This window comes from Pipistrellus hanaki (genome assembly GCF_964339955.1).
Source record: "Pipistrellus hanaki genome assembly, chromosome: 12".
Lineage (NCBI taxonomy): Eukaryota > Metazoa > Chordata > Mammalia > Chiroptera > Vespertilionidae > Pipistrellus > Pipistrellus hanaki.
Genome location: NC_140514.1, coordinates 31,316,962 through 31,331,452, shown reverse-complemented (window position 1 = coordinate 31,331,452; position 14,491 = coordinate 31,316,962). Strand labels below are relative to the sequence as shown.

The following is a 14,491-nucleotide window of genomic DNA, read 5'->3' as shown; positions in this document are numbered from 1 at the left end:
TTATGAAAATTTACTTTTTAAAAAATATTTATTTCATTGATTTTTTTTTCAGAGAGGAAGGGAGAGGGATAGAGTGTTAGAAACATGGATGATGAGAGAGAAACATCGATCAGCTGCCTCCTGCACACTTCCTACTGTGGATGTGCCTGCAACTAAGGTATATGCCATTGATTGGAATCAAACCCAGGACCCTTCAGTCCACAGGCCGATGCTCTATCCAGTGAGCCAAACCGGTTAGGGCTGAAAATTTACTTTTTTTTTTTGTTTGTTTTGTTTTTAAATATATATTTTATTGATTTTTCACAGAGAGGAAGGGAGAGAGATAGAGAGCTAGAAACGTCGATGAGAGAGAAACATCGACCAGCTGCCTCTTGCACACCCCCTACTGGGGATGTGCCCGCAACCAACATACATGCCCCTGACCGGAATCGAACCCGGGACCTTTCAGTCCGCAGACCGACGCTCTACCACTGAGCCAAACCGGTTTCGGCTGAAAATTTACTTTTTGAGGTGGACTTGGGTTCTAGGGAAAACTAGCATTGGCTAATATTTTGCTTATGGAAGAAAAATGTCCTTTAGGGCTTAGATTTCAGAATTCAAATGTTAAGGATTCTTTTAATTTCTGGTGTTTTTTTTTTCTTTCTTTTCTGTAATCCTTTCCTGAAGCAATTAATACCAACAACTGACTAGGGGAGGACTAAGGAATACAAAAAACTAGAAAATTTAGTAAAACCCCAAACAATCAAATAAACAAATTTCACATCTGTTAGCATAGCAAAGGAGTGTTCTGCCCTGTGTAATCTTCTTGGGGACTAAAAGTAAATATTTATTTAAAGGAAAACAATAATATATAAAAACATTTGAATGATAAATTCATTAACAAGAAAAAACACACAAGTATATTTCATGTTAAAACTTGATATGATTCTGTACATATGCTTTTATGTTTCATCAACTACTCTTTTTTTTTTTTTTTTTAATATATTTTATTGACTTTGTACAGAGAGGAAGGGAGAGAGATAGAAAGCTAGAAACATCGATGAGAGAGAGTCATCGAACAGCTGCTTCTTGCACACCCCCTACTGGGGATATGCCCGCAACCAAGGTACATGCCCTTGACCGGAATCGAACCTGGGACCTTTCAGTCCCCAAGCCGACGCTCTATCCATTGAGCCAAACCGGTCTTGGCTCATCAACTACTCTTAAACAATAGAATGAATGAGCATCTGATTTACACATACAATATTATAGTATTTAATAGTTGGTTATTGGTTCTTAATTTGCTGAACTATAAATGAAAGACACAAATTAGCAAAACATGCTTAAAGGAACTACTTAAATAGTGAAACAAATATATTCCAATTAATTTTCATTTAACTTGATTTTAGAGCAAACTCTTTTTAAAGTTAATTCTGTTTTGTTTAATCTAATACAACAGAGAGCTACTCCTTGAGGATAAATTGTTTGCTTTATAGGTATGATATACAAATGATATATAACAGCCTTCACCCCTTCAAACATGAGCAGTTTATTCTAATGGAATCACACTCTTGAATTAACAATTACTTCAGAAAGATGCCTTAGAATTTTCTAACTTAAAGGAAAAATCAAATTAAATATTAAATCAAGTGTGGGTGGACAGAAGAGCATAGATCTTTTATTAATACTTACCAATGAATCCATTTTCAAGAACTCTGAAGAAATAAGAATTGAAATGACATTTCCTGGCTCTTAAAAAAAAACAAAAACAAACATTTAAATTCTCCATTTTATTTGTACCTCAAATTCCTGAGAAAAGGCTCCTTCTCACCTTAAAAGAGGATGATACTCTAATAAGAACAAAAGTTATCTTACTATGGCTTACATATGTGAAAGAAAGAAAATGCAATGTTCAAACTTAGGGTATAAAGAAAATGCACAGTAAATTTGCCCTGGAATTAGATGCATATCAAGTAAGAGGACTGCAGTTAAAGACACAAATATATGCAAATTTCTCCTTAACTAAATCAGGGAAAAAGATAATTGAAATTGAGAATATAATTCATCACACAAAAAAAGTGAGAAAATTTTTTTTTTAAATGATTGAGAGCTCTTGTACTTAATGAAAAAGATTCTGAAAGACAAGACAAAATTTACTTCTGCAGAAATGCTCAAGTTCCTTCCTAAAGGCAGACTGAGTGGAGCCAGGGAGACGGGATGCCATCTGATGCTACCGTTTCAGTAAACCTAAGTCATCTCCTATGAGGTATAGTTAAGAAAAAGAAAAATCTGATGTTCACCATTATAGTACTAAGACAATCCAACTAAAGAACTATACAAACAATGATTAAAATAAGTAACCCCTATCTTTTCTTAAGTAACAACTCTAGATTAAAGATTCTCAGATAGCAATGAAGAAAGGAAGGAGCTGGTGAAAGAGTTCCTCAGGAAATTATAATATGATCCATTCCAGTTAATTAAGTATTTTGGTAGTTTTCCAGATTAGAATAAAAATTGTGTGTGTAAAAGTTTACATTTCTAGTCATTTTTTTAAAGTCAAAGATTACAGTGACTAGTTTTTCTCTATTTTTACCTTTACCATCCACATAAATATGCAGGATCAAGCAATAGCTTTTTTCTCTGTACATATTTTGATTTTTACTTCACACATACATATCATCTGCATGGTCTAGTATCTCTGGACTCTGATTGGCTGAAATTTTTTGATTTAGCAATCCTATAATTTTTAAGGATCACTAGAAATGTTTTCCATTAAATCTGGTAATTAAAATACAAATTATAAACTTCCACAGAAAACTTTTATACTATCAGTATAGATCCATTTACTAATAAGAGGTTAGAAATATTTTGGTGCTGGCCAATGTGGCTCAGTAGTTGAGCATGACCTATGAACTGCGAGGTCACGGTTTGATTCCCAGGTCAGGGCACATGTCTGGATTACTAACATGATCCCCAGAGGGGGGGTGGGTGAGGTGGCCGAGCAATGATTTTCTCTCATCATTGATGTTTCTCCCTCTACCTTTCCCTTCCTTTCTGAAATCAACAAAAATGTATATTTAAAAACAAAATATTTTTGTACTGCTGTAAATAGCAATTTTAGTGCTCAGAAAGACTTTCTTAAACCACTAGTGAGATTTCCTATATAAAACTATGCCCAATGAAAGATTACTTAGTAATTATTTCTCTTATCATCTAGAATAGTGGTTCTCAAACTTTTGCTCTCAAGATACCTTTGTAATCTGAAAAACAGATTCCTAAAGAGCTTTTGTTTATATGGGTTATCTGAGTATTTACCATATTAAAGAATAAAACAGAAAAAAATATTAATTTACTTAAAAAATAAATTCATTACACAGACACATATTTTTATAAAAAATAACTACTAGTATATTTTCCAAAATGAAAATATACAAACAAAAAAAAAAACTAGTGAGAATAACACTGACATATTTTGCAAATTTCTTCAATGTCTCACTTAATAGAAGACAGCTGGATTCTCATATCTGGTTCTATATTCAATATATGAGTAATCTTTTTTGATGTTATATTAAAACTTGAAAAATGGTACTTTTTTAAGGTTAGTCGCAGTGGGATCTGAAATCATATCAGTGAATGATTTTTCCATTCTATTACCTTAAAATCCACTGATTTATCTTGTGCTTTGATTCTTTAACTCCATTCACGATTTTTAACATCATGTATAAGTCAAGGAAAACATTGGTGCAGATGGAATGTTGAACCATTTCATTGTACAATATATTAAAAGATCACATTTGTTAATATGACAAGTCTCATCAGAAAAGTCTTTAAATATTAAGAAGCTGTCAAGCATGTAAAAGTACTTAAAAGTTTTCCAAACTTTAATTCTCACTTGAAAGCTTGAATTTTATCATTGGCAATAAATACTAGTAGTTGTTTCCTTTTCTTTGACAAGCTCATTTAATTTTTGGATTTTTTGTTGTTGTTGTTAATCCTTACCCAAGGATATTTTTTCATTGATTTTTTAGGGAGAGTGGAAAAGGGAGGGAAAAACAGAGGGAAATATGGATGTGAAAAAAACACATCAATTGGTTGCCTCCTGACCAGGGGCTGGCCCAAAGAGCCGGCAACTGAGATACATGCCCTTGGCGGGAATTGAACCTGGGACCCTTCGGTCTGCAGACTGATGCACTATCCACTGAGCCAAATCAGCTAGGGCTTAATTCATTTTCAAGACAATATCTGCCAAATGCCTAAGTCTGAGTAACTATAATTTGCCTGTCAGTCATTCTCTCAAATAAACACAATTTTTAATTTTTAAAAAACGCAACTAGGTTAGACTGCAACTCAAACAACTGCATAAGTGCTTTTCCTCTAGACCAGTGGTCGGCAAACTCATTAGTCAACAGAGCCAAATATCAACAGTACAACGATTGAAATTTCTTTTGAGAGCCAAATTTTTGTATACTTAAACTTCTTCTAACGCCACTTCTTCAAAATAGACTTGTCCAGGCTGTGGTATTTTGTGGAAGAGCCACACTCAAAGAGCCAAAGAGCCGCATGTGGCTCGTGAGCTGCAGTTTGCTGACCATGGCTCTAGATAACCATCATACTTCAGTGTGTGGCAGAAGTACATTTCCCATGTACTTCTCACAGAATATTAAAAAGAAGTATACTCAAGGCTCAAAATGTAATAAAATTAGTAATTTTTACTACTTCATCAAGGACATTCTTAAGTGAACCTGGATTTCCGCCCCCCTTTTAACTGTTAGTTCATGGTGCTGAAGAATACAGAGACCACTAGTACAGTTTGTACACTGGCCTTGATATGTGCTAAAGTTGCAACAGTTTTACATCTGACCACCTGGACAAATGTCAACACATAAAAACAAATAACATCTTGATTTTATTATGCAAATTGTCTTGACCTTTTGGATCCTCTAAAGCAGTGTTTCCCAAAGTGTGTTACGCGTACCCCCAGGGGTACAGGAAGAGTTTGGTGGGGGTACGCGTTGCACCGGAGTTTGGTGGGGATATGCACTGCACCGTGCTTAGCTGCGCCTAATTCTACGTTCTCATGAGTACAAGGGGTACTCAGTGTTACGAAAATTATAGAAGGGGTACACATATGTCAAAAGTTTGGGAAACACTGCTCTAAAGGATCCTTTGGCTGTAGAGTCTAAAGCACTAGTGGTCCATGTACCATACAGTGGGAACTGCTATGCAGAGACCTGTTTATTCGCCATACATCCTATATAATAAAAGGCTAATATGCAAATTGACCAAACAGTAGAACTGGTTACTATGACATGTACTGATTGTACGGGGGGGCAGATGTTCAATGCAGGAGCTGCCCCCAGGTGGTCAGTGCACTCCCACAGGGGGAGGGCCGTTCAGCCAGAAGCCAGGCTCATAGGTGGGAGCACAGCGGCTGTGGTGGGAGCCTCTCCCTCCTCCATGACAGCACTAAGCTGTCAGGTGGACATCCCCCCAGGGATCCCAGACTGTGAGAGGGTGCAGACCCGGCTAAGGGACCACCCCCATGTGCACGAATTTTGAGGTATGTTTTCTAAAGAAGCAATTACTAATTTGAATATAAATGCTAATGTTCAAGCAATTATCCACATTTCATGTTTGGCCTGAAGCAGGTGACACATAAACTTAACTACAAAGTAAGTAATAGATTGTCTTTTACCTAAAATTGGCATCTCACAATCTTTATTCTCCTTAGTGTTTCTTTTAACATATTTTATCAACCAGTTGAAAATTTGAACGTCACAGTGAACTGAAATGTCCACCTCTTCCCAGCGTTGGGCATCCATAGATAAATATTCAGCAAAGTACTTCATTTCTGATATCAAAAGGTCTCGTGGGCAAATAAAATCTTCTTTTAAATTTTTTGCTTCATCGCACACATGGATCACCATATTTGGCCTTCATAAAAAATGATACACAGAAATAAAATTATTAGAATTTCAGAAGAGGAACCAAGAATATTAACATTTACTAGAAGTATGAGAACAAGATGTTTTTGAAGATTTGACCACAAATCAGTTTTATAGTTAAATCTTGCTAATCTTATCCATATCTGAGATTATGAATAATTTTAGTAAAACTACTCACTTAATTAGACAAATAAAAATAGAATCATAATTTACAGGGTTTAAATTTATTATTATTATTATTATTTTAAATATATTTTATTGATTTTTTACAGAGAGGAAGGGAGAGGAATAGAGTTAGAAACATTGATGAGAGAGAAACATAGATCAGCTGCCTCCTGCACAACCTCTACTGTGGATGTGCCTGCAACCAAGGTACATGCCCTTGACCAGAATCTAATCTGGGACCCTTCAGTCCACAGGCTGATGCTCTATCCACTGAGCCAAATGGGTTAGGGCGGGTTTAAATTTGTTATTTACAAGGTATAAGTAAATTATGAAAAATTAAAAAACAGTACCAATTCATGAAGAAAAATTAAGTAATACATTCTAATTCTTGTGATGAGCATAAAACATACTTTTACATGGCTATGGGTGTTGGAAAGTGATAAAGCTAAATATTAAAATTTCCTTACTAGTAATAAGTAGAAAAAAACAGTTAAAACTATTCACTAAAAAATCAAAAAATTAGCATGGCAACTTATTTTTAACAGCAAAAAAGTTTGTTAGGCTTGGTTGGTGTGGCTCTGTGGTTGAGTGTCAAGGAGGTCACACTTTTTTCCAGTCCGGGCACAAAGCCTGGGCTGTGGGATGGATCCCCAGGGGGTGTGTGGTGTGTAGGAGGCATCCAATCGATGATTCTCATCATTGATGTTTCTTTCTCTCTCTTCCTTTCCCTTCCTCTCTGAAATCAATAAAAATATATTTAAAAACAATAACAATAAAAACTTTTTTTTAAAAAAAGAAAGTTTGTCAGGCATTCAATAAATATAAATTAGTAAATATAGTTAAAAGAATTCTTAAGACTACAATTGCTTATTTACATATTTTTTAATAATTTGAGAATAAGTTTAGATGATACCTCAGAATGATTGCTTCAAAAATTATATACTCCTTGAATTTATTATCCCTTGAATTTATATTACCTCAAAAAGAAACAGTGTGATCCACAATTGCCTTCATGTCATTACAAAAGGAAGAGATTAAAAAAGAAGAGATACACTGTCCTACAATATGAACTGGATGAGTGTTTAATGGAACTTCATAAATTTCTAAATATAAAAAAATCACCACTATGCTCTACACCTCAAACAAATATAAAATTTGACATTACTGAATGTCAACTGTAATTGAAAAATAAAAATAAATAAGTAAATAATTGCATTTGAAATAAAATTGGGCTACCCGAAAAAAGGTTATTAATCAACACTCTTGTCCAAATCAAAATAATTTAAAAAACTCTCTGAAAATTGTTCTTCCAAATAAATTATGGTCAAAATATAAACAGGTAATGGCTGGTATAATGAAGCATAAAGTTTCTGTGGCTTTTTGGACCACTATATAAAATTATCTGATAAAATTTTTGTGATACAAACCTATCAGTTAAAAATTCTATGTAAAAATTCTATGTAAATAAACTAAAAATCACTTTCAAAGGGTAATTTTATTTTATTGTGGTAAAATATACATAACATAAAATTTGCCATTTTAGGAGTACAGTTCAGTAGCATTAAGCACATTCACATTGTTGCAATTATCACTACCATCCATCTCCAAGACGTTTTCAAAAGGGTAAATGTTATGGTATGTGAATTATATAGTAATAAAATTGTTATAAAAAGAACTATCTAAACTGAAAATACACAAAAGAAGTTTTAGAGACAATGTAAATATTCTATATCTTCATTTAGGTCATGGTTACATGGTGAGCCCATTTGTTAAAACTCATCAAGGTGAACTCTTAAAATACAATATGTGCAGTTGACTGTATATAAAATATATAAAACAATACAAAAGTATCAAAACTTGCAATACAGCCCTGGCTGGTGTGGCTCAGTTGGTTGGAGCAATACATACACCAAAAGGTAGTAGGTTTGCTGAAAATGGTTTGGCTCAGTGGCTAGAGTGTTGGTCTGCGTACTGAAAGGTCCTAGGTTTAATTTCGGTCCAGATTACTGTATGTACATTGGTTTCGGACATATCCCCGGTAGGGGGTGTGCAGGAGGCAGCTGGTCCATGTTTCTCTCTCATCAATGTTTCTAGCTCTCTATCCCTCTCCCTTTCTCTCTGCAAAAATATCAATAAAATATATATATATATATATATATATATATATATATTTTAAAAAAGGTGGTAGGTTTGATTCCAGGTCAGGGTACATACCCAGGTTGCATGTTTGATCCCCAGTTCACTTGGGCAACCAATCGATGTTTCTCCCCCCACCCCCTTCCTCTCTCTACAATTAATAAAAGAAAAAAAATAGGGAGATTTAAAAATAACTTGTAATATACTGAAAGATATATTCTAATTTTTAAAGGTTTCTATAATGAATAATTATATTCAAACATGTTATTCTAAAATACATACCCAGTTTCTTTAATAAAACTGGAGAACTAATGACTGACTTTTCCTTTAGATTTAAAATTTACTTTTCAAAGTTTTAGGTTAATCGATGTCATTTCTAATATTTACAAAATGAAAATAAATTTTTAAAATGAAAAAACTAGCTTAATTTATAAATAACACAAATAAGCATATGTTTAGCTATCAAACAATTATATATAGTTCAACACATTAACTAATTTCAACTGTTTGAGCAATTGTGATATTTCCTATATTATGGTAACTGATGTATATAATCACCAGTCATGTATTTTATAATGTAAAGTTGATGCTCATATTAAACTTATCTAGCAAAGAACCAGCCTCCTACCCTTCAGATTCTTCAGTCTTTTCTCCACCATTACGAGTAGTACAACTTTCACTTTCTGAAGAACAATTCCTTGTGGAAGCTATACTATGTCTTCCTTAAATACAGAAACAAACACATACAAAAACAAAGGGGGGAAGTTAGCATTTCCAACTCAGAATGGATTTTTACTTATTGAATGGTTATACCATAAATGCATGGCTTCCAGGGCTAGTTAGAGGTGACATTTCCCTTAATGTTCCAAAGGTTTATGTAAGAAACAGTCCAAAAAAGGGATAACAAATTGCTAATGTTACACTGAAGATTTAAAAAATACTGATATGGTGTATATAAATAGGGTCAAATGCTCAAAAGCCAACAATATAAATTTCCCTTCCTGAAGTAAATTTTCACATCAATACTCTGACTGCTGTTGCTGAGATTAAAACAGTTCCCTATACTCTGAGGATTTCTAAAACCAGTTATTATTTCCAAAACAATTGTGGAAAAAGATCTCTGCCACTGTGTCATTTTAAACTATCATTGACTGTAACCAAGAATAGATAGCTATAAAAAAGATAACACAAGAGACAAGCAAAATTCTCTGAGGGAGGGGAAAAAAACTTTAAGCCAAATAAATCCCTTTAATATTTATGATATAACTTGGAGTAGTAAATTTTTGTATAGTAAATTTTTTTGTTAATAATATTTGATCTGCATATTAACATTTACAATTTTTTTCAAATATAGCAGAGAAAATTTCTAAAATTTAGGAAGACAAAAATGCATAAATTTTTCTATTAATGTTTATATTAGCCTTTATATAAATAAAGAAAAGATGGCTGGAATACATAATAATTTGCAGAATTATCATGAGGAACACTGCATTTTGTTTTAAAATCTTACCTGTTTTGGAAACTGCATCCTGATCAATTGAAGCCTCCTGAAATTCTCCGTGTGCGTCAAGAAGTGAGGACTTGATATACGTGGCTAAAGTTTCAACAGGACTTTCTCCAGCCATTAGGGGACTATACTGGTTGTCAACAGGAGAGCTTCCACTGCTCTTCAGTTCCTCAAACCTTTTTGCACACTGTAATAATAGAAAAGGAAGAAAATGCAGATCTGGGAGGTTTTTTTTTTTTTTAATTTAAATTATGCTTATATTTATTTTTAGAGAGAGAAAGGGAGAGGGATAGAGAGATGGAAACATTGATGAGAGAAACATCGATTGGCTGCCTCCTACACACCCCCTACTGGGGATCGAGCCTACAAGGTAGGCCTGTGCCCTGACCTGGAATCAAACCAGTGATCTCCTGAATCAACACTCAACCATTGAGTCACACCGACTGGACTGGGAGTTTTAAAATTAAAAAATAAGAAAATATATCCTTGTCTACTATTTGAAGATACTTTTCCATAATTATTTTTTTGTAGTCGTTTCTTGAAATTGATCAGTTTTTCTAATTTTTTTTCAGGAGATATCTGTGGGACTGTTATTTACCTCTTTGGGTGTTAACCCAGGAACAAGCCTTGCCACAGTTTCCCAGTTGATGGTCTGATCGATTCCGATTAATGGATAAAGGAGCATGTCCAACACCATTTGGCTGTTATTGTTCAGGAAATTGTTGTTTTCTGAATATCCACGACTCATCTTTTGGAACTAGAGACAGGAAAGCAGATTTATTTGCATGATATACAAATGTTTTCAGAACATTCTAAATTAGTTATAATTAATTCCAAAAAATGATCTGCTATTATATAAAGTAAAACTGACCTAAAATAAACACAAATTATATAGTTCAAACTCTTCAAATATAATAGCATTTTGACATTATGACTTGGTTGATAGATGGATAGGATGGACAGATAAATATATGATTAAAACTATAATGTGAAAGTATTAATGGCATTAATCATCAACTATAATTAGTGTTATTTTTATATGTTCAAAACAACTTTTTTGGTGGGAAGTCCTTCTCTTCTTGTCTTCAGAAGCAATGTAACAATGAACCCAAATAAGGTTTAATCGTTAAATACATTATTAATCAACACTCGTTAAATAAGGTTTAATCGTTAAATACACACCCTGACATTCATATATAAAAAGCCAAGACACCTCCACACACATACACACAGGCATGGACCAGAGTGGATACAGGCTTCCCTTGCTTCTTCACCTGACGCTCCACACATCACATTCCCTACCCCGGAGCCCTTGAATAACATGTCCAGTGATCAAGGGTATCCAAAATCTTCAGGCAATGGGATCACCAAGAAAAAAGGCTCCAGATGGCTTTCCAAATGAATGTAGTTCAATAACATTCATTCAGAGGGTCCCACTATGTGCCAAGCATCAGGGATGCAAAAATAAATATGGCAGGGTCCCTGTCCTCAAGGAGTTTATGGTCTAGGGAAGGGTATTAGCAGACAAATGGATCTTTTTAATATAATTTTCTGAGAGCCAAAGCAGAGGGGAGCCAGAGGGACAGAGGAGGGACACATAATAGCTATTATTTACTGTGTACTTCCTAGTATGGTAGAACTGTTATTTCAATAATGTTTCAACACACCCCTATAAGGAAGGTGCTCTCCCCACTTTTGCAAGATGAAGAAATTACAAGATGAAGAAGTATAAGGCCACAGAATAAGAGGCCGGGCAAGGTAAAACTGACTCTCACATACATGTTGTTCCCATCATATACAAGAGGTATATTTCAGGGAGACAGCAGGTTGGGAATGATGATTTAGGATGGAGAAAGACAGAGTCTAATTTTGAAGTCAATTATACTTCAACTAGAGGCCCAGTGCACTTTGAAAACAACGAAAGCGTCTCACGAATGAGAGTATCTACCTCCTAGTATTGTGCTGAGGATTAGTATGTGAGATGTTTTAATGTTGGAATGGGGAGTTGGAATGTAGAAGCTCTAAGTAAGAGTTAACGATGATTAGGACTATGTAACTGTTTCCATAAAACACTGATATAAGACATTAGGTGGTAGACATAAAGTTATCCTACATGTATCTGCCTGAGCATTAAAAAGAAACACTTAAGGTATTATATGGTTCAGATTACTTATTGCTATGCCTCAATTTCCTCATCTTTAAAAAAAAATAGTGGCTAGTCCACATACTTTTGAGGACATTCGAAGAGAGCTACCTGGTACACAGTTAAGGACTATGTAATGTTTGTAGTAGTAGCATTACCATTCCAGAGATCCTCAGATTACTGTAAACAAATTCATAAAGATAAATGTGGCAGATAAAAGGAGAGACAGTAACTTTTCTTTTTCTTTTTAAAATATAGTTTATTGATTTTCCACAGAGAGGAAGGAAGAGGGATAGAGAGCTAGAAACGTCGATGAGAGAGAAACATCGACCAGCTGCCTCCTGCACACCCCCTACCGGGGATGTGCCCGCAACCAATGTACATGCCCTTGACCGGAACCGAACTTGGGACCTTTCAGTCCGCAGACCGACGCTCTATCCACTGAGCCAAACCAGTTTTGGCCGAGACAGTAACTTTTCAATGAAGTACCCTTTTGACAAAATGAGTAAAAAGCCAGATCTAGATTCTTGTTTAGTTTTTACCACTTTCAATAGTCTCAGCTATAAGAAGATAATACCTACCTCCGGTGTTATTGTGAGGATTAAACAGTAATATATAAAGCATCCAGCACACGATCTGGCATACAAAACGTGCTCAGTAGATAATTTGTAACCACTATTATTAGTTTCCTTCCTCCTATTATGGCCATTATTGGCATTCAAAATTTCTAAAAAATTATGTTAATAACTGTAAATCACTGCCTTGAGCCCAAATGAAAATAGATTTTCAAGAACTTCATTGTCTCCACATGTGTGCCTGGCACATGATCCCTTTTCACACCACACAATTTGAGATGTATGTTAGGGTGTGGGGTAGTTCTGAATAATGTTTTTGAGATGTATGTTAGGGGTAATTCTGTATAATTCTGTATAACAGAATTCAGGGCAAGAAACAGGGGTACTTTTTTTTTTTTTTTAAATTTCACTTCAAAAACATTTTATTTAAAATTCCTAAAAATAAATAAATAAATAAATAAAATTCCTAAAATACTTACTGTGTCCTACAATGTATAGGCACCTGCTAGCTAATCAAAAAACAGTCCAGACTAATTACTTAAAAAACATGTATGTACCTTTCAAATATGATACTCACAATATACACACTTTAGAATAATATAAACCATTTAGAGATCAAAAGTTTGTTTTCTTTGACATTTTCTTTACACAACTGAATCACACCAAACAAGGGAAGAGTACCTAGTACTAATCCCAGTTAAATGAATGTTCAAGAAAGCATCCCTGAGAGCTGAATGTAAGTGTGAAAGGATGCTTAATCCTTGATGGACGACACACAAATTCTCTCAGGCGAGCTGTCACAGTGCATCCATTTGGGGAGGGGGGGGGGGGAACAGACTTACCAAAAACTGTGACAAAAAGTTTGAAGCTCAAATTATACTACCAAGTCTACTCCCATTCATGCCAAAATATATCTTAAAAGTTAATGTCTAGCCGAAACCGGTTTGGCTCGGTGGATGGAGTGTCAGCCTGCGGACTGAAGGGTCACAGGTTCGATTCCGGTCAAGAGCATGTACCTTGGTTGCGGGCACATCCCCGGAAGGGGGTGGGCAAGTGGCAGCTGATCGATGATTCTCTCTCATGGATGTTTCTAACTATCTATCCCTCTCTGTAAAAAAAAAAAAAAAAATCAAAAAAAAATCAAATCAATAAAATATATTAAAAAGAAAAGTTAATGCCTGAGTTGAAACGTGTGACCTACCGGAAATAAAAATTCTACTTGTTTAATACACTACACGCTTTAAGAACGCACTTCATGTCCTCCCTCTCCCCCCTTCACACAAGCTCGGTTTACTTAAATGTATCTAAAAAGAACAATCTAATTAATGAAGGCCAACGGAGGTCCACGACTGGCATCTGATTTTTTTTTTTTTTTCTTTTTCCTTTTTGAAACAGAAAAGGCTCCTGCATTCAGTGACCACGGTCCCTGCGCAGCGGTCGGAGGCGCGGCGAGGGCGGCGGGCCGGTCCCGGGCCGCGGGGGGCGGGAGGGGTCACCCTGAGCCACCGCCCGCGGGGAGCCCGGTGCGGCGTCCAGCTCGCGGACGGGGAGGAGCCAGCGGGCTTCGGACGGGAAGGAGAAAGGACAATCCCCTCGGACACCCAGGATGAACGGGGCAGAGCCCAGCAAGCCTCCAGCCGGGAGGGGAGGCGCACAAAGGCGGGCAGAGGGGCGAGGCGGGGGCTGGGCGGGCGGAGCTGGCTCCGGGGCGGGTGGAGGGGCGCCCGGGCTGCGGGGCTGCAGGCGGCGCTGGGGGCGTTCGCGGGCATTCGCGCGAGTGGGACGCCGGTCGTCCCGCCAGGGATGGAGGCCGCGGCGGGCGGCACCGCCCCAAGCCGCACTCCTGGCCCCGGCCGGACCCCCGGGCCCCCGGGCCCCCGGCTCACCTCCACAGGGCCGGGCGGCCCTCGCTGCACCTCCGTCCCCTGCGGCGGCCGGCTCTGCCCGCGCTCCGGCCATAAGCTCCGGCCCCGGCTGCCGGCTGCCCTGGCCGCAGCCCTCACAGGTCCTCACACGCCGCCCCGCCCGCGTGGGAGCGGCC

At 36.7% G+C, this 14,491-nt stretch overlaps 1 protein-coding gene across 3 annotated transcripts in view; it reads right to left on the bottom strand.

Annotated features, from left to right (window-relative positions):
• SANBR (SANT and BTB domain regulator of CSR) overlaps positions 1 to 14,491 on the bottom strand; it is a 46,032-nt gene extending 31,541 nt beyond the window's left edge. Inside the window, exons 1-6 of one of the 3 annotated variants that reach the window (XM_084901094.1) lie at positions 14,337 to 14,491; positions 10,331 to 10,489; positions 9,736 to 9,919; positions 8,854 to 8,947; positions 5,675 to 5,913; positions 1,672 to 1,730 (exon numbers count right to left, since the gene is read on the bottom strand). In XM_084901094.1, coding sequence (XP_084757220.1) covers positions 1,672 to 1,730; positions 5,675 to 5,913; positions 8,854 to 8,947; positions 9,736 to 9,919; positions 10,331 to 10,480 — 726 coding nt within the window. In that variant the 5' untranslated portion in view covers positions 10,481 to 10,489; positions 14,337 to 14,491. The remainder of the gene's footprint in view (positions 1 to 1,671; positions 1,731 to 5,674; positions 5,914 to 8,853; positions 8,948 to 9,735; positions 9,920 to 10,330; positions 10,490 to 14,336) is intronic. The other 2 variants (XM_084901096.1, XM_084901095.1) reach the window with 2 other exon arrangements.